Source organism: Engystomops pustulosus, chromosome 7 (assembly GCF_040894005.1).
Source record: "Engystomops pustulosus chromosome 7, aEngPut4.maternal, whole genome shotgun sequence".
Taxonomy (NCBI): Eukaryota; Metazoa; Chordata; class Amphibia; order Anura; family Leptodactylidae; genus Engystomops; species Engystomops pustulosus.
Window position 1 is genome coordinate 62397240 of NC_092417.1, and position 27266 is coordinate 62424505.

Sequence of the window (27266 nt, forward strand, 5' to 3'; positions counted from 1 at the left end):
TCATGTCTGAAGTTACTGGGACTCGTGGTAGAGCACTGTTGAGGCCAGAACAGTGCGAACAGGTGATGTCGTGGATTGCTGACAATGCTTCGAGCAATTTGTCCACCACCAGTCAGTCTTCCACGCAGTCCACCCATGTCACCGAAATCGCCACTCCTCCAGCTCCTGCACCTCAGCCTCCTCCCCCCCAGTCTGCCCCCTCCCAGGAAAATTTGCCATTTGAACCGGCATACTCTGAGGAACTGTTTTCTGGACCCTTCCCACAGTCACAAACCACTTGTCCGGTTGCTGCTGAGCAATTTTCCGATGCCCAGGTTTTCCACCAGTCACAGTCTGTGGGTGATGATGACCTTCTTGACGTAGTGGAAGTGTGTAAAGAGGTGTCCGACGATGAGGAGACACGGTTGTCAGACAGTGGGGAAGTTGTTGTCAGGGCAGGAAGTCCGAGGGGGGAGCAGACTGAGGGATCGGAGGATGATGAGGTGACAGACCCAAGCTGGGTTGAGAGGCCGGGTGAACACAGTGCTTCTGAGACGGAGGAGAGTCCTCGACCTGAACAGGTTGGAAGAGGCAGTGGTGGGGCCAGACAGAGAGGCAGGGCCAGAGCTGGTGCATCAGCGCCACTGTCAACTAGTGAAGCTCCCGTGGTGAGGGCTCTTGCGGCGAGGGCTAGATCTTCAGAAGTCTGGAGGTTCTTTAAGGAAACACCGGATGACCGACGGACTGTGGTGTGCAACATTTGCCAAACCAGGCTCAGCAGGGGTTCCACCACTACTAGCTTAACTACCACCAGTATGCGCAGGCATATGAATGCAAAACACCCCACTCAGTGGCAACAAGCCCGTTCACCTCCGGCCGTGCACACCACTGCTCCTTCCCCTGTGTCAGCTGCTAGTCAGCCCCCTGCCCAGGACCCTGCCACAAAAACCCCATCGTCGCCTCCACGATCCTCCACAGCATCCACCAGCGTTCAGCTCTCCATACCCCAGACGCTGGAGCGGAAACGCAAATATAGTGCAACCCACCCGCACGCCCAAGCCCTTAATGTGCACATCTCCAGATTGCTTAGCCTGGAGATGCTGCCCTATAGGCTAGTAGAGACCGAGGCCTTTCGCAACCTCATGGCGGCGGCCGCCCCTCGGTATTCGGTCCCCAGCCGCCACTACTTTTCCCGATGTGCCGTCCCAGCCCTGCACCAGCACGTGTCAGACAACATCATCCGTGCCCTGACCAACGCCGTTTCTGACAAGGTCCACCTGACCACGGACACGTGGACGAGTGCTGCCGGGCAGGGCCACTATATATCGCTGACGGCACATTGGGTTAACTTGGTGGAGGCTGGGACCGAGTCTGACCCTGGGGCTGCTCATATACTGCCGACGCCGAGGATTGCGGGGCCTACCTCGGTCCAGGTGTTTCAGGCCTACTATGCCTCCTCCTCCTCCTCCCACCCCTCCTCCACCTCCTCCTCCGAACTACCATCCGTGGGCACGGCGCCATCAGTCGGTAGCTCTAGGCACAGCAGCAGTGCCGTCGCTAAGCGACAGCAGGCGGTGCTCAAACTGCTGAGCCTAGGCGACAAAAGGCACACCGCCCAAGAGCTATTACAGGGCATCACGGCGCAGACTGATCTGTGGCTGGCACCGCTGAACCTCAAGCCGGGAATGGTTGTGTGTGACAACGGCCGTAACCTGGTGGCGGCTCTGCAACTCGGCAGACTGACACATGTGCCATGCCTGGCCCATGTGTTAAATCTGATAGTGCAGCGTTTCCTCAAGACATACCCCAATCTGTCTGATTTGCTCACGAAGGTGCGCCGCATCTGTGCGCATTTCAGGAAGTCCAGCCCAGATGCTGCCACTCTCAGGGCAGCGCAGCGCCGCCTCCAACTGCCCGCTCACCGACTGTTGTGCGACGTGCCCACGAGGTGGAATTCAACACTGACCATGTTATCCAGAGTTTACCAGCAGCGCAGAGCGATTGTAGACTGCCAGATGTCAACTTCCACCAGAACTGGTAGTCAGGTCAGTCAGCTTCCTCAAGTCTACAATGAGGAGTGGACGTGGATGTCTGATATCTGTCAGGTGCTGAGTAACTTTGAGGAGTCAACACAGATGGTCAGTGGCGATGCCGCCATCATCAGCCTCACCATCCCGCTGCTTGGCCTGTTGAAAAACTCTCTGGTCAGCATGAAGTCGGAAGCTTTGCGCTCGTCACAAGAGACGGGGGAAGAATATTCCCTTGTTGATAGCCAAAGCACCCTCAGGTCTGTTTCTCAGCGCATATCGGAGGAGGTGGAGGTGGAGGAGGATGAGGAGGAAGAGGAGGAGAATGTTGGCGAGACACAAGAGGGGACCATTGTTGAGTCCTTCACTGTTCAGCGTGTATGGGCAGAAGAAGAGGAGTTGGAGGAGGAGGAAATGGACAGTCAGGCCAGTGAGGGGAGTGAATTCTTACGCGTTGGTACTCTGGCGCATATGGCAGATTTCATGCTAGGCTGCCTATCCCGTGACCCTCACGTTCAAAGAATTTATTCCAGCACCGATTACTGGGTGTTCACTCTCCTGGACCCACGGTACAAGCAAAATCTTCCCACTCTCATCCCTGCAGAGGAAAGGAGTGTGAGAATGCATGAATACCAGCAGGCCCTGGTGCACAAGCTGAAACAGTATTTCCCTTCTGACAGCGCTAGCGGCAGAGTGCGTAGTTCTGCGGGACAAGTAGCGAGGGAGAGTAGGCGAGCAGGCAGCTTGTCCAGCACTGGCAAGGGTACGCTTTACAAGGCTTTTGCCAGCTTTATGTCACCCCAGCAAGACACTGTCACCTGTCCCCAGTCTCGGCAGAGTAGGGCTGATCTTTACAGAAAGATGGTGAGGGAGTACGTAGCTGACCATACCATCGTCCTAAATGATCACACAGCTCCCTACAACTACTGGGTTTCAAAGCTGGACATGTGGCACGAACTAGCGCTGTACGCCTTGGAGGTTCTTGCCTGCCCTGCCGCTAGCATCTTGTCCGAGCGGGTTTTCAGTGCAGCTGGTGGCATCATCACCGATAAGCGTACACGCCTGTCGACTGACAGCGCTGACAGGCTGACGCTTATTAAAATGAATAAAGGCTGGATTTCTCAGAATTTCCAATCTCCACCAGGTGAAGGAAGCTCAACCTGAATAATTGATCCACTCCTCCTCCTCCTCCTCATTTTCCTCCTTCTCCTCCTCTTTGTACAGTAAAGCAGAGGAAAATGGCTATTTTTTGACAGGGCCCACTGGCTCTTGCTATACTACTTCATGCATTTAATTTTTCTGGAGGGCCACCTACCCGGTCCTCTGTTTGAAACAATTTTTGTGAGTGCCACATACAGGCACTCAATCTATTCCATTTTTCTGGAGGGCCACCTACCCGGTCCTCTGTTTTAAAAAATTTTTGGGACTGCCACATACAGGCACTCAATCTATTCCATTTTACTGGAGGGCCACCTACCTGCTCCTCTGGTTTGAAGAATTTTTGGGACTGCCACATACAGGCACTCAATCTATTCCATTTTACTGGAGGGCCACCTACCTGCTCCTCTGGTTTGAACAATTTTTGGGACTGCCACATACAGGCACTCAATCTATTCCATTTTACTGCAGGGCCACCTACCTGCTCCTCTGGTTTGAAGAATTTTTGGGACTGCCACATACAGGCACTCAATCTATTCCATTTTACTGGAGGGCCACCTACCTGCTCCTCTGGTTTGAACAATTTTTGGGACTGCCACATACAGGCACTCAATCTATTCCATTTTACTGGAGGGCCACCTACCTGCTCCTCTGGTTTGAAACATTTTTGGGACTGCCACATACAGGCACTCAATCTATTCCATTTTACTGGAGGGCCACCTACCTGCTCCTCTGGTTTGAAAAATGTTTGGGACTGCCACATACAGGCACTATCCAAATTAAATTGTCTCCATAGCAGCCTCCACACGTTGTCTCCATTGCTACCTCCAAAAGTCGTCCATATAGCTGCCTCCATACATCGCCCCTTTATCAAACGAGGTGTGTCAGGCAGAAATTTGGGTTGTTTTCATGGATTCCACATCAAAGTTGTTAACTTTGTCGCCACCCTGCTGTGTTATCCACAAAATATACTGGCAAACTTTTACCATTTAGGGTTATTATTTCAGCGCTTCTTGCGCATCTGTTTACATTCCCCTCACCCGCCATATCCCAAACTTATAAGAACGCTACTACACTTAACTTGGTGCAGGCTGGGACCGAGTCTGACCCTGGGGCTGGTCATATACTGCCGACGCAGAGAATTGCGGGGCCTACCTCGGTCCAGGTCTCAAAGGCCTACTATACCTCCTCCCACCCCTCCTCCACCTCCTCCTCCTCCGAATTACCATCCGTGGGCATGGCGCCATCAGTCGGTAGCTCTAGGCACAGCAGCAGTGCCGTCGCTAAGCGACAGCAGGCGGTGCTCAAACTGCTGAGCCTAGGCGATAAAAGGCACACCGCCCAAGAGCTATTACAGGGCATTCCACATCAAAGTTGTTAACTTTGTCGCCACCATGCTGTGTAATCCACAAAATATACTTGCAAACTTTTATCATGTACCGATATTATTTCAGCGCTTCTTGCGCATCTGTTTACATTCCCCTCACCCGCCATATCCTAAACTTATAAGAACGCTACTACACTTGATCTTATACAAAAGGTTCTTAGAAGTGCTGTTTGGGGAGTAGCCTAGAGACAGGGGCTTGGATTGGCGAAAGCTCGCCTGGCTGCAGAGCGCCAGCTCCATCCCAAGATCCAACTAACATAGTTGCAGCACCTTTAATCTACTACTAGTTCACTGCCTCCATAATAATAATAATCTTTATTTATATAGCGTCATCATATTCTGTAGCGCTTTACAAATCATAGGAAACAAATACAAATGTAATGTAACAGAGCACAACATTTGTATGGAACAACAGGAGTGAGGTCCCTGCTCGCCAGAGCTTACGGTTTATGAAGATGATGGGGTAACACGAGGTAAAAGAATATTTAATGGTCAAGCCATTCTTCTTAGGGAATAGAAAAAAATATAATAAATGGAATTGCTGTCGCTTGAAACACTCAGCCGTCATCTTATATACCAGGTCCAGGGTGAATGGGACTGCAGAGAAGTCTGGTGCCTGTTGGTTGCTGGATAACAGATGGGAGGACGACACAGGACGGGTTAGTAGAAGAGTTAAAACTTCATGCAGTTAATGAGTGTTATAGGCTTGCCTAAAGAAATGGGTTTTAAGAGCACGTTTGAAACTTTGGAGGTTAGGTATTAGTCTGATAGTCCGGGGCAGAGCATTCCATAGAATTGGTGCAGCTCTAGAGAAGTCTTGGAGACGCGAGTGGGAGGTCCGCACTAGGGTAGAGGTTAATCTAAGATCACTGGCGGATCTAAGAGCACGGGTTGGGCGATAGACTGAGATAAGAGAGGAGAGGTAGGGGGGTGCAGCATTATACAGAGCTTTATGGATGAGGGTTATTATTATTTTAAACTATTCGAAAGGAGACTGGCAGCAAGTGCAGCGACTGGCATGAACTGTAAGCATACATGGTCCCCTTATCAAACGAGCTGTGTCAGGCAGAATTTGGGGTTGTTTTCATGGCTTCCATGTTAACTTTGTCGCCACCCTGCTGTGTAATCCACAAAATATACTGGCAAACTTTTATCATGTAGCGATATTATTTGAGCGCTTCTTGCTCACCTCCTTTGGTTCCTCTCTGCCACCCATTGGTTTGAAGCCTGAGTCCATTTAGGGTATGTCGCCATGCCACTCTCTAGCCTGCCGCTGCTGCCGCTGCCTCTGCATGCCGTCCCCTATAGTGTCAGGGTCAATTATTGGATGTTTTAGATGCTATCTAGCTTCATTCTGTCACTCTGTCATGGCCATGCTGTTGCCCATAATTTTGGCATAATGGTGCGATTAGGCAGCCTCAGAGGCATCCATGCATGCTGCCCCTGCTGTTTCCTGTCCATTTCTGTGGTGTTTCCATCCTTTTCTGAGGTTCCCAGGTGTTTGGCCAAGCTTCCCTGTGCAGAGCCTTGGTCCCCTTGAAAAATGCTCGAGTCTCCCATTGACCTCAATGGGGTTCGTTATTCGAGACGAGCACTCGAGCATCGGGAAAAGTTCGTCTCGAATAACGAGTACCTGAGCATTTTAGTGTTCGCTCATCTCTAATAAAGGTCCCAGAGAGAGAGGTAAGTCTTGTGCGTTGTTTTTATATCCCTCCCCACCATGCAGCTGTAACCTACGTCTTGAGTGTAGTCAGGGAATTGCATAATCGGTACATTGTTATAGCTAAGATTTTCGACACTCTATGCTGCCCACAGTATGTTATCAGAATATTTTGGAGACAACAGTTATCTTTACATACAGTAGGTTCCATCCCTGGAACATATGTAAAGACAAAAAGAATCCGGGCCTAACTTGCTGATAAGTGGGATTCTAAGTCCCGAGACGCTTGTCGCTCCATAAGAGTAATGGAGCTGACAGAGATCGGTGAGCGCGGCGCTCTGTAATTTCCATAGAGATTAATGGAGCAGAATGGTCATGCACGGCCGTCTGCTCCATTAGTCTGAGGAGCGGCAAGGGGTCTGTCGGACCCCTCTTTTTCGCGTTCTGCGGGAGTCTCAGCACTGAGACCCCCATTGATCAGCAAGTTAGGTCCTATCCCATGGATAGGGCCTAACTGGTCTTTGTGGAAAAACCCCTTTAAATATATTTAATAGGATTGTCAAAAGATTCTTACCTCTGATAATTTGTGTGCTCTGTAGTAACTTTTGCTGCACTGCAATAGCTGAGAGGCCAGGTTACAATCTTTCCTGTACAATTCCTAAAAAAGACACAAACCAGATGTAAAAGTAACAGTGCCATGCTGGACTACAGGCCATGTATGATATTTCAACTTCACTAAATATAAGTAAAAACCAGACACAGCTGAAAGGTGCGGCTCCTTTAACAGTGATGTGTAATTAATAGATACATCAGCCCAATTATCCCCTGCACAATCATTAGAGATGATAAGCTAAACAATGAATGTTGCACGTAAAAGTTAATCAGCAATGAAGCTAATCCATCCCTCACAATCTTATAATCTAATGACATGTAATGGTAAATAACAGTTTTTACTTTGATGACTAATCATATAGATATAACAGTATTATTATTATTAGTACAGGCGATAGATTAATTTAATTTCAAACGCCTCTGGGGGTTTGATGAAATAAGATGAAATAAGAGAATAGGCCACATTTACTAAAAGCCCCTGCGCCAGTTATCTGTCAGACTTTGCGTGTTCTTTTATGTCCAAATTGTTTGCACCGATATTTAAGAAATGCCCATGCCTCATACGTGTCGCATGCGACTCATTTGGGTTTCATTATTCCTGTTGCAACACAAATTTCGCACTGAAGGGGGCGTTTTGGTGCGAAGTCGGACCTTGTGTCACATTTATCATGCAAAGTCAGGCAGAAATGTGTCGCACAATTCCTGAATGTGGCGCCCTCTGCACACTACACAGGTAAACTGCACATAGTACAGTTTGCACTGGTTTTGGTAAATGTGGCCCAATGTATTCCACTCCTTTTTTTTTTATCTATGTCAATAAATTGTTGTAGGAATATTACTGAACACTATAATAGATCATGAGAGTCAGCTTGGGGAAGGCGCTCAATGGGTGTTGCCTGGTTGCATTCATGTTACATGTTAAAGAGTCAAAAGAAACCTGTTAATTGGAGATGATTTATAGTGGGGGTTCTATTATCAATGCTATGATCCCGTGTAATCTATATACAGAGGTGTCACCTCTGTATCGAATTCTGTCTTCGATGATATTGAGATGAATGCATGGAAGTGATTGTCACAGAATAAGTGTCAGCACTACATTAAAAACTGCAGTTTATTTTTTAGAATTGTAGATAATAATATGCAAAGTAAAAAAAAAAAAGCTTACATTGTCTTCTGATAGTTTATCAATTGTCACCTTGGCCTCCAGCAGATGATTATTTAGTGCGATCACCTCGTGTCCCAGTGCTCTCTTCTCCTCTTCATAATGTTGTCCCTGAAAATACACAAATACAGAGTTTCCCATTTCATTATATAATAATTTTGAATCTGTGAGCCAAGCCGGGTACTAAAAACTGGTATACTAGCTGAAAATTAAATCATTTTGTTTGGCCAAACTCTGTTATGTGCAATTGATAAATCTCTTGGGTAAGACCTCATGACAACAGCAGTATCAAAGGAACTAAGCAATACGGTATAATTAAAAGGTCTGAGGCATTCACACTTTCAACTGGTCAGTTCACACCTAGTAAAATGGCCCCCGGCTCAGAATTCTCTCCTTATATATCCACTGGAGACAGTGCCATTGGCATCAGCAAAACCCCTCCTGGCCAACACAAAATAAAGAATAATGGTATACTCAATGGGGCAGATTTACTTACCCGGGCCATTCGCGATCCAGCGGCGCGTTCTCTGCGGTGGATTCGGGTCCGGCCGGGATTCACTAAGGCAGTTCCTCCGGGTCCACCAGGACCACCAGGTGGTGCTGCTGCGCTGAAGTTCCCCGAGGCCCCCGGAATGCACTGAAGTTCATAGGCATATTCCTATTGAAGGTAAGCGCGAGTCCCGCGGCACTTTTTTTTAAAAAAAATGTGGCGGTTTTTCCGAATCCGTCGGTTCGCAAAAATCCCGGGGCAATTCAGGGAAAATCGTCACAAATCGGAAATATTCGGTTAACACGTCGGGAAAAATTACCCCCAATGTCTTCTGGTAATGTCCACACAGTACTAGTTTCTGGCAAACTCTACATGAAGACATCACCAGTATAACTGGTATTACTTCCAATGCCGGGAAAGCTAGCCTAACTGAGACTAGACATTGACCACTACCCCTACTCCTGTAGGACTGTGACCTCCCATATCCTCTCTTCCGCAATCACAGGTACTGCCCAACATTGGAGATCCTCCACCACCCCCACCGAAGTGTCCCCCCCTCCCCCCCATTACAGAAGTGTTCCTGGACCGAAATGAGGACTAGATACATGATTCATGCCTGACAAGTCTGGACTTTCCACTACTGGACCAGATCTGACCCCCATTTTTCCTGATTATAAATACAGGGCTATCTCTGCAGCTCAAAACTAGACCACTCCTCACGACTCCTTTTTCTGTTTCACCGCTGGAATGGTTATTTGTTTGCTAGTATTCTTTTTTAGAAATTTTTCTTGTACAATGTTCTTGTACCATGTATGTTGTATAAAATGAAAACATTTCTAACAAATAACTATTGAAAATTGGTTTACATAAATTTTATATATCAGATATCTCCTCTGGTGCAGTGCATTTATTTATACACAATTCTTTTTATTTATTTGAGACTCGTTTTTGTTTATTTTGTGTTGAAAACACTGATAGAAGGACACAGACCGAGAATAATAAAATGTAATTTTTAAAAGCAATTGTTCCCTTTCTGTTTTTGCGGGTTTGGACTTAACTCAACCTGCATTGTCAGTTGTTTGCAGAGCTGTGGAAACTGGCATGTCCTTGATTTCAGCACACAGAGAAAATTGTTTGGCGTTACAGTGGCAGACAATAGGTCATTTGTGATGGAGTCGTTCTGAACACAAAAAGAAAAGTAAATAGGAAGGCTGTTACAGCACCTGGTCTCCTGCCGAAAACTGATTCTTGTATAATGTGGTTGGGAGAAAGCCTACCGTCATCAGAATTTTCTTAAAAGAACGTAAAAAGGATTATGTGACTTTAAAGGGAACCTGTCATCAGAAACTGGCCTGATAAACCACTACCAGTATATTGTCAAGCAGCATAACACAAAGTTCTTGATTTTTCAAGTTTTTTCTTCTTTAATGGCCCATGGTAATTGCATCGTCCATCAACCTTGTAGTGAGATGTAAATTGGTTGCATAAAGTCAAGGAGGAGGAGATTTTAACATTGAAATCAAGGTGGGGAGCTCTAAACACCTCCTCTGATATTGAGGTCATGCATATGACTTCGGGAGATCTGGTTAGTGAGGTCTTTGAGTGCAGGAGCATCAATCACAGTGAAAGGGTACTTTCTGAGGAAGAGCGAGCTTGACTTCAATGTTAAAATCTCCACCCCCTTGACTTTATAAAGCCAATGTACATGTCACTTAAAAGGTGGCCTTCTGGATTAAGCCACTTTAGTGGGCAGCTGGACTTGTGGTATCTGTGTATCTCCTGCAGAGTGGAAGGTCTATGGGCTAAATGAGAAAGAAGGAAATGCAAGAAAGTCTATGTTAAAGCATACATTTCATCACTTTTCAGCATCTTCCACACAGCTTTTGCACCATGCTGTAACAGTGGCTGCTCTGGAGAAATGTACAAAACTCCAAAGTAACAGTGAGTAAAACAGTGGAGGGGTGAAGCTGCACCTTCAATGTAAAAAATAAAGGGAGAATCTGACAGGCTGCAGGAAGGATCCAGAAAGCTTGAGGTCAGACATAAGATCCTGTGTACATCTACATGTTCCAATTAGCAACCCAGATGAGACGGTATTTAACAAAAGGGATGGTCCATTATGTCAAAGGCAGAGAAAAGAAGGAGCACAGTGTTATGTTGATTGCCTTTGGTAATTAGCAGATAATTGGTATCATTGGTTATGGTGGTTTCATTAGAGTGGGTGGAACTGCGAAATTGTAACTGGTCAAAAAGGGATTTACAGTAGATACAATATACATAGCTCCCAACTACCCCAGACTGAACCAGACAGCCCCAGATTTTCACATCTATCTGTGTCCTCTGGATACAGATAGAGTAGAATGCAATCGTGATGCAGTATGCTGTCGGCTCCCAGCATCACCCTTGAGCCTCAGCCACTGCTGTGTGTGGTAGAGGCCGGCAGAGCATCATGTCTGCTAGCTTCTAAGCTGCACACAACTGTGGAAGAGAAGCAGAGAAGAGAGCTGCGGGGAGACTGAGACGAGGGGTATCAGATATTTTCATTTTCCTGCAAAAAGAAACAAAGGGAAACATCATGAGGGGCACAGAACTTGGCCATGAAAGATGAGGGTGAGATGAATGGGGACATACTCCCCATGTTTTTAATACATATGATAATCCTGCTTATGTTAATACATATCTCTAACTGCTTGGTAATGGTTTGTGGCTCATATTTTTCTAGGGTGATCTAAGTTGTCTTACTTAAATGTTTGTCTGAGGATGAGATGGGCTTATTAACATGTTGCTTTCTAGGATATCATCAAAGATTGAAGGCCCTTACTGAAAATGTATAGAAAACTAAATCTTACTCAAGGTTTACCAGACACTATGCAATCAGTAAAGCCTACGAATAAACAGAAACCATAAGTAACCATAGGATTAAATCCATATGGCACTTGTTTTGTCCCCTCTATTGTTGGGTAGTAAATGCTGGCACAGGACCTTACCATACAGGTGAACTGTGTTGTTAGCAAACCAAAAGGGTATGTGAGAACCATAGAGAAGGCAAAAGTCATATAGCCTCCATGAAAACCATAAACCTTCTATTTGCATGAGCCCACAATGAGGAAATTAAATCTATGTATTGTAGTCTAGCAAGAATTTGGAAAATATTTGTTTGCGGAAAAAAAACAAACAAAGGCTCTTGACACATTAATAACTTCACAGAATAATATAATGGAGAAGAATAAGCTAAAGCTTCACAGAGTTAAATATATTTTGTAGAGTATCTGGGTTGCCTAGCAACAGCACAAGAGATGGATTATAACGATTAATCATTAGTCAGAGGTTCAGGAAGAAACAATAAAGCATAGTCAGCCACCATCCTTTCATTTACTACACAATATGGCAAACTTCGAAAGCCATGGACTGGACTCTTATTGAGCTACTTGTATAATAATGGTGCCTTAATGTAATGGTCCAAAGCAGTGGAATGGTCCATATCAAAATATAGCTTAAATATCAATGTTGAATTCACAGAGATCTGACATGTGGTATGTCCTAGATATACCATGCCACAACCAATGACAGCTGCCATACATACTGTAGGGCCTCACCAAGAGACTACCGTTACTCTAGTGAGAACAAAATCTGCATTATTTCTCAAGAATGAGAAGTCTGGGAATACAAGCTAAAAAAGGTAGCCTATCAAAATCACATTGCTGGGGGCCTGACTCCTGCAGAAGGAACAATTATGTGTACTGTGCAATGCCATGAATGGTACTCCATATCAGACACAGCAATGCATAATGCACCTGCTTCCATTGTGTCCCTTCAGAACGCAAATTATCCGCCAATAATTTGAAGACCTATCCTAATCAATATTAAGATCACAACAAAACCCCTTTAAAACTGGATGATAGAAAACGCAGTGATGAGAAAGGAGCTGTCCATGAAGATTAGGTGCTGAAATGTAGATGCTAACAGGTATCAGAACTGAGAGGAGCTTTAGCCATGGGGAGTATTTCCTGCAGCCTGCTATACATTACGGCTTGGCCACTATGGAAAGTAATGGGGGGGATTTATAATAATTAATCTGTAGTAAATCAGGCTGCCTGAGAGACCATATTTTCAACTGCTGCTCCAGCTCTGCTCTCAGTACATCATATATCATCAGGGTTGTTACAGTCATCAGAGATCTAGTGGAGCAGAATAATAACGGTCTTTATCCACTCTCAGGTCATCTTTTGCCCATCACTCTCTATCTTCTCACTATGATAACTTGTCATTAAAGATTTATAGCTAAACAGCTGTGGCCAGTGGATGCTGGGTTGCTTGGATTGTCGGTATAAAATGTTAAATTAAAAAATGATGCAAACTTAAAAAATAAAAGGTCCACTTATTGTCCACATATTATGATGCTAGAACTTCATCAGACCAAAGAACCTCTTGTTGCCCAGAATTGAAGACATTAGTTTGGCTACAACTCTCGTCTTAGTTGAAACAGATATCATACTGCACATTGAGGATGATGCAATTGATCTGAGTCTCTAATCATCTTAAACAGTCGTTAACCTAATTGCTTAAGTGCATTATTGGTATTGAAAAATTCCAGAACTTAAAGGAAGAAGTTCTCAACTGTCTCCCATCATCTTCATATTGTTTACTGTGCTCAACTAATCTGAGGGTCACTGTCAACAACAGAACACAAACCTTTGATGACCCTAATAGAGCCCTTTGTGATAGGTGGTAAAGTACCAGCCTTTCTCTTTGGCTGATAACTATAGGGCGATAAAAACTCATCTAAGAACTATGAACTTACTAAAGGATTGTAGAGTGATTTTAAACAGGTTTTGACAAGGTTTTTGATTAGGTCTCTCAGCCACCCATATTAATGGTATGTTCATACGCAATGCTTTTTGGGGCCAACAACACCAAAATGGTAAAAAAAAAATGCTACAAATTTTTTTAAAAAGGGATTTTCTACAAACCTTGGATACTCTCTTGGGCTCAGAAACCGTTATAACAAAAGAAAAAAAAATCTTACTCTCCTCAGTCTATTGTGCTTTGTCTTAGGAGACTCACTGTAAAGCAATTTTCCTTATTTCTTACATTTTAGAGAATTTTCCTTGGTGGAAACCAAGCTACTGATCAAATGGGTCTTATTAAATGATACAGGCATGGAAGAAGAGGAGACGAAATAATAGCTGCCATCATTATTGTAGTTATACTCTTCATATTTTATTTGTACATGTTTCATTATCCTTATACTTTGTAGATATCAGTTTGGCTACAACTCGCGTCTTAGTTGAAACAGATATCATATGGCACATGAAAGATGATGCAATTGATCTGAGTCTCCAATCATCTTAAACAGTCGTTAACCTAATTACTTAACATTAAATAAAAGGATGAATTTCCCGCATTATTTGTTCAATAGGGAAAATCTAATTTGCACTTAATACAGAAGTCACAGCTAATTCTCTCATGGGAAAATAATTACCTGCAGATGATTGGCTTTCTACAAGATGAGCTGCTGTGTTTATTTAGGATGTGAATGGTGTAGCCTGATAGCATCCAGTAACAAAAAAAAAATTCCGAAATAAACCACATATTCAGATTCATGAGCATACATTAGTATATAACAGTGGTAGAAAATCACATACAGTAGAAAACATGGACAATTGTCACGGATGCTCCCGCAACCCATATCGTGGGTTGTGGGCTCACCAGTGCCCCTCTGTGCTCGCTGGTGTGGCCCCCGCACTGCTCACCTGTTCCTGCTCCTGATTCACTCCAGGGGCCGTGTGTGTGCCGGCTTCAAAAAATTTAAAGGGCCAGTGCACCGTTAATTGGTGCTGGCCATTTCCTAGAATTCTATTTAAACCTGTATCTCCCTGCACACCCTGCCCGATCTTTGTGCCTAGTGCCTCAGGGAAAGCTGTTACATGCCATTTACTGTGTTTATGAATTCCCGTTGTGACCCCCTTTCCGTTATTGACTCTGATCCTGTGCTGCCTGTCCCGACCTTCCTCTATGTCCCTGACTCCGATCCTGTGCTGCCTGTTTTGATCTCCTGCCTGTTCCCGATCATGAGTTTGCCATAAGATTCTGTACTTCACCTTGGCCGCCACCACGGACAAAGTTGCGCCTGTGGAACGACCAGGTGGTACCACGCCGCAACAAGTCCAACCTGCTTTTCGGCGGGCTCTGGGGAAAACTGGGTACCACTTAGACTCCGGTCCCACAGAGTACAGAGGATCCAGTACCTCCGGACCTGACACCAAAATATATCTTCAGGCCCAATACTTTTATTAAAAACAAGTAAGTGCATCCCCTCCAATCCCTTATAAGAAACCTACCATTACAGATCTATCCAATAAGGTAGATCCACTAGCAGGTTCCTTTAATGTATCATAGCTCAATGCTTTTTTAATAAACGGCCCAGTAACCTCTTTCAAACCTCTTGTCGTAGCCTTATTAGGTAGATCCGTGATGGTAGGTTTTCTTTAATTTGAACTTATCGTTGTATAATCCCTTTAACTGTAGATGTGTAAAAGTTGCATAATGCAGATACACAGACAGGAACACACACAGCATTGTGCAGGGTATCCCAATTGATAAAAATTCATCTAGCAGAGACTTCCTTTACATCATGCAATGCAATGTCTTTCCTTTTGTTCTATATTTAGATTATATATCTAGATTTGTTCTATATTTCTTCAGCAAAATCTAATGTAGTCAGAATCCCTGTCAGTCTCCATAGGTAAAATGATCTTCTTTCCTGGAATCCCATTTATTAATTCACATCTATGCTCTGAGCAGTAACAGACGCTTCTATTTTATGTGTTGGAAATTGACTTCCTCTAATCAGTTCCCGACACCGTGCAGTTATAATCCCTCATTAGCTATAAATGTGCATCACATGAATACAGTTATTGCAGAGACTTTACCTGCAAATCTGCATTACATGAGGGAAAAAAAGGCCTGGGAAAAATTATCCCACAGAGTGGTCTCCTGGGAGTAGGAATTACAATATTATGGCATCTATATTTTGTTGTATGTTTTGGATTGTTAAAAATTAGAACAAATACAAGTGGTAACAAATTTACAAGAAAATGACATTAATTTACAAATGTGTCTGTCATGACTGTACCCATATAGGCCATCAGGAGTAGATGAAAAAAGTCAGCATCTGTTAAAATGCTTTATGAAGTCTTTAGACATAAATGCAGCCGAACATCAACAGTAACATTTAGGGACCATTGAGGACCACTTCTTATACCCATAATGTATAATGTTGTTGCCATGTTCTGATTTTTAGTAAGATTTCAATGTGAACATTCTGTGGATTCTCTTTGTTTCTGCATTTTGAGTAATAGTAGCACTATGGATAGCACCACACTGTTCTGGGAGCATTATTACTATAGCAATAAAAATTTCTTAAAACCAACTCCATCGCTCTGAGTGCGCCAATCCATTAGCTCCAAGAAATCCTCTCCTATCACATACATCTTGACCAGTCTGGCTACTGAACATTGATGACTACTAACTGGAAGGCATCAATTGACATCTATCAAATGCACTCAATCGTGTTGTGCCTATCCTAGCACAACTCTACCTGGTGAGCATACTTTCACCCTTCAAATTATTAAGAGCCCATACAGTATTACACTATTAGCTCTTTCCTCTGGCCTACTCTCCTGCCACTTCCTACTCCATTCACAGTTGATGGATAGAGCCTGGGCTATTTTTTAAAGCTTAAACCTGCAAAACACTTTGCCACAACTTTATCAATAAGCTTACTGGTGTATTTCTTAATCTTCATAATGCTGCTTATTCAGTAATGTTCTCTAATAAACCCCTGAGTCCTTCACAAAGTGCCTGTGATTATACTGATAATACTTACTAATTTACTAATTTGGTGTCTACTAAAGGCAGTATGACACACTAGATTTTTTAGGGGTAAATAACAGGGGGCTAAATACAAATGCACACCACACTTTTCAGTTTTTTAAATTTGCAAACATTTGGAAAAGCACATAAAATATCAATACATTCATTTTGTGGCTATTACATTAGTGGCTTTTCCACAATGGAGTTTGACATTTATTGAGACAGTGAGACAAAATGGGGCACTTATAATGATGCAACTAGGATGATTTTATATATTATGCATAAGATTATTACTTTTGGAGACATTACATAGTGGATTAAATGAACCTCCCTGTTTTTACAGGACGTGATGAATTTCAGGTTCAAACCAGACGTCTTTTGGACTAAATAATTCACCGCGACCATAAATGATTTAGAGGTTTAGAAATAATTATGTGTCGCATAAGAAATATCCAAATGGAAAAGTATTCTCGGGCTGTACAGCTGAGGGATGGTGAAGTCCCTACAATAGTGATGGGGGCCCTCAAGGCAAGGACACGAATACAGGGGCACAAATTTGTTGCACTTCTTTACATGTTGCTAAGCGCCACCTCACATTATCCCCAGTACAGTGATTGTCTTCTACTATATTAATATGTTGTAAAAAGAAGGGAACTAGCACACCAATCAATGAAGGCAAAACTTTCTCAGGGTAAGAATAATATGGTTGACCCTATTAGGGTATTATATTTAGGGTAGATGCTAAAGTTTGGTATAAGTGGTCAAGCCTTTTAAACTCCTGGTGGGCTCACAATGTACTTGTTTCTGGAAACATGATGGCAATGAACAGGTAAAACCACTTTGATAGGACTAAAACATTTAATTCTACATTCAAAAGGTCATCAGGCAATGTCACCTTATACATTTATGTCATAGTGAAGGGAAATACCATACATCCCTTCATCCCCAGTATCTATATTGAGGTAGCTGTTGCCCACTGCATACATGCAGGGAATGATGAAAGCAATTACGTTATTTTTTCACAAGCGTTTTGCACTTTTTTATGATATATACTGTACAATAATGGATGTGGCATCAGAGAAAGTGGATGTGCCCCAAGTCGCTACATCTACACTTAAAAATACACAACATTATTTCAGAGGAACTGTAAAGTGATCAAGCATCCAGGCTAATTTCACTTACTTTATTAGTGACCCAAAAACTGAAACCAAAAAGCCTTTATAGAATTAGAGAAACACAGCTGCTTCCACATAGAAGCAGCTCTACACACACAGCTGCCATCTCTGTTTCTGCTGTAAGTTGTCCGTGTGACATCACCTTCTCTTTCCTCTAAGTCTGTCCACACTGACCCGGACTGGGTGAAGGAGGGGGAAGAGAGCAGAATGAATCATACTGTGCTGCTGCAGTTCCTTCTATTCATCAGGGTTCATGGATGTACAGAAAGAAGCATGAAGGGTCTGCACACAGTCCCTAAGTAAGTAGCAGGACTGCAACTTATTTATAAGAATTGTCAATCCCTTTAACTTGTTCTACAGCTGTGGTCCAGAGAAGTCAGAGACATTGCTAGTCTGACTTCTAGAACCACTTGGTTCTTCTTGACTTCAAGTCCCTTCTTATATTAAATCTATCACTAGGCCACTGTGTAAAGTCTTAGTTGTCTGGCCCCATAACATATAGACCACACTGAGCTTTATTGAGCTAATTCATACTATATCTACATGTGTGGCCGTTCATCTCGAAACCATTTAATTTCTACTGAAATTAGATTGAAGGAAGTGTAACTGCAATAAAGCAATTTACTAGAACATTTCCTGGCCGAGCATGAAATCTCTCTTGCTGACAGTAATTTATTTTGTTGCTATAAATGAAATAATCCTGCAGAAAACCAAATTAATCCTGTATGTTTTATCTACTGAGAGATAATTTTCTGCTTTATGTTTCATTCCTACAATTAGTTAGTCTAATTTAAATGGGTAATCCTCTCTTTGTGGAGTTATGTGATGTATGTGGGAATACAGGTTTATTGGGGAGGTGCCTAGTATAAGACCTCTCCCCCTATAGGAAAGTACAGATGTCTTCCATCTTGTATACAGATATTAGGGTAGGAAACCACACAAGCGGAGAAGATGCCAAATATTGTTCTTGAAAATGCACTGATCCTACAATATATCCTGTATAATCCTCCAGAGCTGCATTCACACTTTTGCTTGTGATGTGACTGTGAACATCCATTACATTACTTATTGTGTACTGATCCTCAGTTACATTCTGTAGATCTTTTATTAAAATATTTAATACAACAATAACACATAAACCAAACATTATATACAATATATACAAAATATATACAATAACTCACGTGTCGGTCAAGCCTTATTACACCTAGTACCTTTTTATTTAAGGAATGAGAAAAACAGAACATACACCTAAATAATAAAATAACACCACATACCACCCACCAACCACAATAAAAACCACACCCATTAGCAATTGAAAATAAGTCACACCCACAAATTAACATAAATACAACCCACTTTGGGTGTCTCGGGGGTAGGGACCAATGAGTGGGGCGAGTGGTAGATGGGCAGTGAAAAACTGCCTCTGCCAGAGGCTCTTTATAAATATGGGCTCCAGAGCGCCAGCAGGGAGAATATTCAAAAACCATTCTTAATTTCTGCAAAAAATTTATATTGTTTGTGTAATTAAAAGTTATAACATTTCCAATATACTTTCTGTGTCAATTCCAGATGGCTCTGTAGACTGATAGGGTAGAGAGTATGCAACATTGTATCCTGCTACAATATAGCAGAATATTTTGTGGACAGAAAGTGAAACAGGTACCCATAACTATTAAGATTCCAGTTGCTCACCCTATCCTTAGACTTTTTTCATTACTATCCCCACATTTAGCACAGCATCTGGTCCATTTTTAATACATAATCAGTACAGGGGCGTACCTACAGGGATAAAAACCATAGCAGCTGCTGTGGGGCCCACAGTGTCAAGGGGCCCCTATGTCCGGGGCAATGAATGTGTATTGAGAGCATATATGTTGTATGTATGTACATGGTATTGTATGGATATGTGTATATATGCTCCATATGTGTTTGTATATTTGTGAATATATAAGTATATAAATATATGTGTGATTGCAAATCACATGTGTGAGTATACAAATATGTATATTTTTTTAAGGAGGAAGAGGGATCCCATTCAGAAGTCTGCAATAGGGACCTGCCTCTCCTAGTTATGCCCCTGAAAGAGTACTAAGCAGCACTACCACTGGCACAGCAACTCAATGATTTGAAGGGGTACACATCTACTTTAAGAAGGATGGGGCACACTGTTGGATGGTTCTTAAACATCACTACCTTCTTGACAAGATTATGGAGCAGTCAGCTGCCTGCTTTCAATGCAGGTGATCCTGACATGTAGTTTCAGGCAATATAGGATTGAAATAAAGGAACAATTTTCTTTTTGGGGGAGGGGAACTAAGTTATTAACCTGTCGCCAATACATTTGAAGCAATGCTACACTTTGTCCTTCGGAGAGTCATCATTTCTCCTCTTTTGACAAGTCCACCTAAGTGTTCCTCAGGCTCTTTCTTCTTTTGTGCATAGAAGATGCTACAGTAGAAGAGAACAGCTGCCGCTATGTTATTCTCTCCCGAATGCAGATGGGTTTCATGAAAGAGAATGAACGTGCTGAAGTACGCAATCAAGTCAAATATTTGTTAAAAGTTCTACAAAGGACACTCCCCGTATCACAGTCATCCGTAAGAAGCCGAAAAGAGATTTATGTAAAGCAGTCTTCATAATAAGGTTGGTGAACCAAGGCATAAATATGCAAGAAGCCCATAGAAGGCAACCTCCCCATAGAACCTAATTGGAGGATATGTCTCTGTGTAGAAGGTTGGTGCAGCTGTGCTGAGAGAAGCCTTGTCACAACAAAGGCACAGCAAATCACCACCGTGCTTTTCAGTATGGAAATATGATAATTTGACGGAATGCTGTGTAGAAATCAACTTAGAAAAAAAAAATCTCTAATACTCCAGAATGAACCTTAACTATCACAGATCCAAGATAGAGCGTACAAATAAAAGATTTGTGACTATCTTGGTTTAAAACAAATATTAAAGAATCTACTTTTATGTACTGGCCATAGATAAAGCCTCTCTGGAAACTTAGGATGAAAGCAGAAGGTGGTAGGAGTAAGGTAGTGTCAGGCTAATGAAATGGGTATACATTTTACCACTGAAAAGTCTTCATCTAAAGCCAAAAATCTAAATGGGTTTATCTGCAGTATTACAATAATAATGTGTAGTTGAGTTCAGGGAAGACAAATAATGTAGATGACTGGAAGAAATGGTTGGAATTCCTTAAAGGAAACCTACCATCAGGAATCTACTGATTAAGTTAGATCCCATGTTAGATTCCTACTAACATTCCCTAATCCTCTAACATAACCTTATGTAAACTTCATCTATTAGGGTACTGGGGTGTGGAGTAGCTTTACCAAGCTGTGAGAGCAAAGGCAACTCCACGGCCCAGTAGCCTATGCCGTCCCATCTCCTTCCACGTCGGCACCCTCTTGATATACAGATTGTGCGCACACAGTCTGCTTCTTCAAGCTCTGCGCAGTATCCCCTAAGTACTGGTGGCTGTCACGATATGCACGTGCTCTGTGCCACCAGCACCTTTGGGCTTAGGATGAAAATAGGAACCTACCATAGGATATACTTCAGCAGGTACTGTCTCACATTATATGATATATTTGGTTAAAATTTTGGGGGACTGAGATCCCCTTCTTGTTTAGCATTTTAAAGGTAATAATTATCAGCATAGAGGCGGTTACAGGACCTGCACACGGTGAGAATAGGGGGTATGCACAGCATTTTTGCCTTTTGTTTTCACAGAATTATTCTCCTTAGATGACATGGCATCCCACCTAGATAAAAATAGCATGGAAAATGACACTTGGCTCTGGGACCTTGGGATTGGAAGGAAGCAGAGGATAAAACAGTGCTGGCTGTATGAGGAGGAAGGGGACATTGGAATGTTGGCTGTGTAAGGAACAGAAGGACATGTGGATTCCAGCTATCTGAGGGGGGCTAAAGCTGCAGAGGGCCCAAAAGTGATGGCTGTGTGAGGAGGAGGAGAGGCAGGAGGGTGCTGGCTGTGTGAGGAGGAGGAGAGGCAGGAGGGTGCTGGCTGTGTGAGGAGGAGGAGAGGCAGGAGGGTGCTGGCTGTGTGAGGAGGAGGAGAGGCAGGAGGGTGCTGGCTGTGTGAGGAGGAGGAGAGGCAGGAGGGTGCTGGCTGTGTGAGGAGGAGGAGAGGCAGGAGGGTGCTGGCTGTGTGAGGAGGAGGAGAGGCAGGAGGGTGCTGCCTGTGTGATGAGAAGGAGAGGCAAGAGGCTGCTGGCTGTGTGAGGAGGAGAGGCAGGAGGTTGCTGGCTGTGTGAGGAGGAGGAGGAGAGGCAGGAGGGTGCTGGTTGTGTGAGGAGGAGGAGGAGAGGCAGGAGGGTGCTGGCTGTGTGAGGAGGAGGAGGGGCAGGAGGGTGCTAGCTGTGTGAGAAGGAGGAGGAGAAGCAGGAGGATGCTGACTGTGTGAGGAGGAGGAGGAGAAGCAGGAGGATGCTGGCTGTGTGAAGCTTTTCGACAAGCTGCCTTGACAAAGGCATTGTGCCAAAACGTGTATTGGGTATGCTATGATAATAAAGTATAAATTATTAAGCTAAAATATCAAAGTATAATTTTATTTATTTATTGTGTTAGTTTATATGAATTGATAGCCATTGACTTTATATTTAGGTATGAGGTGTGTAGACCTTATTGATATAGGCCATTGGATTGGAGTTTTCAGAGGTTATCCTCACTCTTGACAAGCTTCCATTCTTGCCCTTCAACTCTTAGTTCAGTGATTGGCCACAAGAGTTTCACAAGAGTTTCACCACTTATGATCCTGTCAGGACCATAAGCAGAGACAATGGGACAAAGCACCACAGGTTGAATGGGATACCTTAAAGCGTAACTGTAAAGTTATTGGCCAAAAATAGTTTAGCAAAGCTGAAAAGAGTCTTTGACGACAATTCCAAGGATACCTATATCATGCTGCTGGCTTAATCCCATCCCAAACCAGATGGAATAGCATGCCGCTGCAAGATCCTGTGGTAACCATGCTTGTTCAATATGCCTTACATTTTGAATTAATCCCCAACAGTGTCATCAGCAAAGCACCCCCAAAACATCACACCTCTTCCTCCATGCTTCACGATGCGGTAAGAGAGCATATTTAAAGATAGATAGATTTATAGATGCATAAATATAAAGTATAAAGCCATATATGTATATGGCTAGATAGATGATAGAAGATAGATAGATATGAGTGATAGATACAGTAGAAGAGGAATAGAAGATTGATTGATAGATGGATATATAGGTAAATAGAAGATATATAGATAAGTAGATAGACAAAAAGATAAATATAAGATAAATTATAGGAGATAGTAAACTAGGCAGGTAGATAATTGATATATAGACAGGAGATAGAGGATAAGCATTTTCACCTGGGCATTCAACCAAAAGCAATACATCCTCTGCCCACAAAAGTCCCCATACAGGGGCCCCTCTAGGGCAGGGGGCCCTGGGCAAATGCCAATTTATGCTGCCAGCAATATTGAGGACTGATATTCTCCTGCACTTAGCAGCAACAACTTGTCTTCTAATGCCTCTCCTAGCAAGATACACCAACCCTAGTCTCCTCTCCAGAGAACATTTAAGGATTCCTATGGCAATATAAACAAAGTGAGAGAGGGCAGCCGGGAGGACAAGGTAAAACCCCTTATAGCAGAGAAACAACTTCAGATAGCTAATAAGAGTAAATGAGAGAATTGCTTATATTAGCTTAGTGCAGAGCAAACGTTTCTATAGTTTACAGTTGTTCTTTAATTTTAAGACTTCCCAGCCAACAAGAGGTTTTCTGGTTACCGGAAAACCCCTTTTATTGGTCTTAGCACATTATTTCTAATACCTGTTTCCTTTCACGGGGCAGAGAAATCATCAATATTGTTCCTCCTTTAGTCTTCAGAGCTTGTTCCAACTACAGTCACTTCCCTCTGTACATTGATATTATTCTCATTCTTTTCCTCAAACATCTATTGTCATGGCACAAAAAAAATGCCTTGGTTAAACAAGAGGATAAGATAAAACATGAAAGATGTTGTATCCCACTGTGCAACCATTCTAGAGCTGGAGAGTTCTAGAGCTCATGTATTTGTTTTCGGCATGTAGCACTGCAGTTATTCAATGAATTCAATGAAAGACCTTCCTTTCTTTATTTTTCTTCTAAAACCCAGGAAATCTCAATTACTCTGGTGCGTGGGTGTTTTTATTCCAGTGCAGCATCAGATACTGTGAAATCACAAACTACCACATCGATTTTTTTTCTTCTTGTAAATGTGTCTTGACTTTCAGAAACCATTTTCATTCCCGGAGCAGAAGGCAAGTGAGGTGGAGTCTCATCTGTGTGACTTCAATGTGGCCCAGAGCACTGTTCCGCTACAATTGTCACCCACATGATAAATTGTTGTAAATAGAGCAAGTATAATAAATGTTCCATTCTGAGCGTCTGTCACTCAGCTTTATTTCTCTTCTTTCTCTTACACATATGAGGATAACAGCCTGAACTGCCCTCAATATTGTGAACACCATTGCTAGAAAGATGGAGGATTGCCAAAGTATTTATTGGCCTCTAGAGTACATCTCCAACTTTTATCATGCTGTTGATTTTAGATCCAAAATCCTTTTCTAATTCTCTTTTTAATATATATGTAATGGTTAGAGGTCCATTTTTTGCACACCAATTTAAAGGAAACCTACCACCTGGAATCTACTCGCAGAAGTAGATCCAGGCGCAGATTCAGATGTTGTGTTTCGAAACACTGCTGGCCTTTCTCCTTATTTGGTTTCCATTTTTTAATCCCCGGTCTAAAAAAATCCATAACTTTTTTAGTGTACAGAACTGTGTACAAATTCTCCTTCCTAGTGACAGTACCTTGCACTGGAAAGCTGGAAAAAAAATTCAAATGTGATGATATTAGCTAAAAATCACACATTTTCTTGTGGGCTTTGGTTTACAACTTTAACTGCGCTCCAAATGACACATCAAATTTATTTGTTGGTTTGTTATGATCACAGAGATACCAAATATATATAGGTTTTGTTATGTTTTAATAGATTTTTAAAAAAGTAACCTTTTGTACTAAAAAAAAAAAATCTTGATTTTGCCCAATTCTGATGCTAATAACTTTTTTATACTTTGGTATACAGAGCTATGTAAGGTGTAATTTTCATTGCTACCATTTTGGTGACTGTACAACCTTTTGATCTCTTTTTATTCAAAATTTTATATCACGCAGAATGGTAAAAAGTGGCGATTTTGACATTTGGTGCTATTTTCTGTTATGAGGTTCACAACGGGGAATTACTGTTTTTATATTTTGATAGATCAGGCGTTTTGGAACACGGCAATGCCTTACATGTTTGTGATTTAACTTCCTATTTTTCCACTTCATAGAAGTTGTGCTGCACATGGACACATGCACAGAAAAATAGTGAAGATAGCGGGTACACATGTTGGGGAAGCCGACTTTGGAGAAGCTATGCGCGTTTGAGCACGCACAGCACGTGCACATTTTCTCTGAAGCTTCACTCTCAGCACAGTTACTGGAGACATAGTCATAGTCATAGCCCCTGCAGCTTGCAGGGGAAATGGTGATGCCCCAGTAAGCCCTGCAGCATTGTTGCACAGTACAGTTTGGGTCCATACTAAGCCTACCACATAAAAAACTATGACTTTGCAGGATTGTATGTATGATGATTTCAGCATGCGTCTTGTACAGCAAAGCTTTGTCCTATCTTTATCATTTATCACCAAAATACATGTAGATCTTCTTACTCCACTCTCTACAGCTCTACCAATGACACCCAGTGTTCTAATTGTGTTACACTCATTTACCTTTATTCTCAGGTTTATCATAAACTCAAACCCAATGCAGTTTTCTTAGTTTCATCATCTATCAATTTTTTTTGTATCCTCAATACAGCGATACACTAAAGGAGGTGCATTTTCTTCCCCAGTCAAGGAGACAAATATAATAAGCAATAAATCATTAATAGTAGGTCTAGTACAGACCTGAAAGAATTCAGTACAATGGACAGTAGGGATCATCCTGAAGTCCATTTCCGATTGCTCAATATTTTGTTGCATTCAAGCTCTCACTGACTTTATGACCTTATACTCCAGTCAGATGCAGAGCTGCATTCAATCTCAACCTGCCTAACTTGTCTTAAACACAACTTGCATCCAAAGCTGCATTCTCTCCCAGTCTATACCCTGTCATACAATAGTTACATAGTTTTGCCTTATAACTGTGCTTAAAGCATGTTCCTCCTACAGTCAGGAGGCAGGTGTGTAATGTAGGGAGATCGTAATTATGTGCACTGATAGCAATGACTTCAATGCCCAAGAAATTATTGGCAGGGGGGGTGGGGGTTGAGATGGGAGGAATGTTTGTTGCTACTAAAATAAATCACTAGAGATATGATAACATACCGTGTGCTAAAACAAGATGCTTCAGGATATGGCATAATGAATAATACAATAAGCTGTGAGACTGCCCTGGCATCGTATCTTCCCCTGGGCATGGATGGAAAGACAGGACAATCTCAGGAGTTGGCACCACTGGGGAGATGATGTACAATGAAAACACAAATCACTGACTCTGCAGCCAGTCTTCCTAAAATTACCTGGCACACATTAACCAAATGACTGGGTTATTATGTAGAATAGCTGATGCCAAAATGAGCCAGAAACGTTATTTTACTTGATGAAGCGACGGTTCCTGTACTCAACATGGCATTTCAACCCCTTTACAAATAGATCCTGGGCACAGGAAAAGGAATATTATTGTCAGCAGATGACTGTTTGCCAACTGTGTAGCATGGCATCTTATCAACTTTATGGTAGGTAGTCAACAAATGGGATTCCCCAATCAAAATTGAATCAACCTTTACAACTCATAAGGATATGTACGATATGACCAATATAGCTCCTCAAAGAAGAAGAAAAGGTCAAGAAAGCAAGAGTACTGGAACACTAACTATGTGGCCAGATTTTTACATCCAAAACAGAATGTCATCAGTGGAGTTTCTCTGTGGTGGAAGGTTCTGTTCTTGTTGTTTCACTTTTACTTGTTTTCGAAAAGCAGCATATTTTAAAAAGCAGAGCTGCAGTGCAAAGCATGGGGGATGAGCGACAGTACCTGATGCTCACTGGAGACACTGAAGTAACATCTTAAAAACTTACAGCTCCTTTAATGGCAAACAGTCCAAACTCCTTTAGAGCCCATTTGGCTCTGCTGCATCAGCAGCTCAGCAATTTGTGTGCTGTAGAGATGTGTCTCCCTGCATGGAGTCTGCATTCAAAAAGACAAAGGCTCAGAGATGCAGACCAGGCTTAATTTAATACCTTGGTTCTTAGATACATCTCTGAGTGACCAGCCAATCACAGCCAGAGTTACACATAATAGATACTTGTTTTCAAGATAGAATAAACAGAGCATAAATGATGCCTTAAAGATAAGATTCTTCAGTAAATTAAGAATAATAAAATAAAATATTCTTTCACTGCTATTAAAAAAAAGCATTTTTCACAGCATTTCACAGATATAATTCCAACCTGTCTCTATCAGTCCTTCTGTTTACAATTTGTTTGCCCCTAAATCTAACCGTAAATCTTCTTACAATGCTTGGATTCTTCTCATGAATAGCTTCTCTTATCTGCACACTGCAGTGCTCTCTGCCTCCTGCCCCTCCTCCCAGCATTACAAGACCAGCTCACCACTTCCTGCCAACATGC

General features: G+C 42.6%; 1 protein-coding gene across 6 annotated transcripts in view; it reads right to left on the reverse strand.

The window, feature by feature from the left end:
* Positions 1-27266, reverse strand: part of BEGAIN (brain enriched guanylate kinase associated) — a 161738-nt gene that overhangs the window by 15536 nt on the left and 118936 nt on the right. For all 6 annotated transcript variants that reach the window (XM_072116186.1, XM_072116191.1, XM_072116190.1 and 3 more), the window contains 2 exons: positions 7989-8096; positions 6786-6869 (listed from right to left, as the gene is read on the reverse strand). In XM_072116186.1, coding sequence (XP_071972287.1) covers positions 6786-6869; positions 7989-8096 — 192 coding nt within the window. The remainder of the gene's footprint in view (positions 1-6785; positions 6870-7988; positions 8097-27266) is intronic.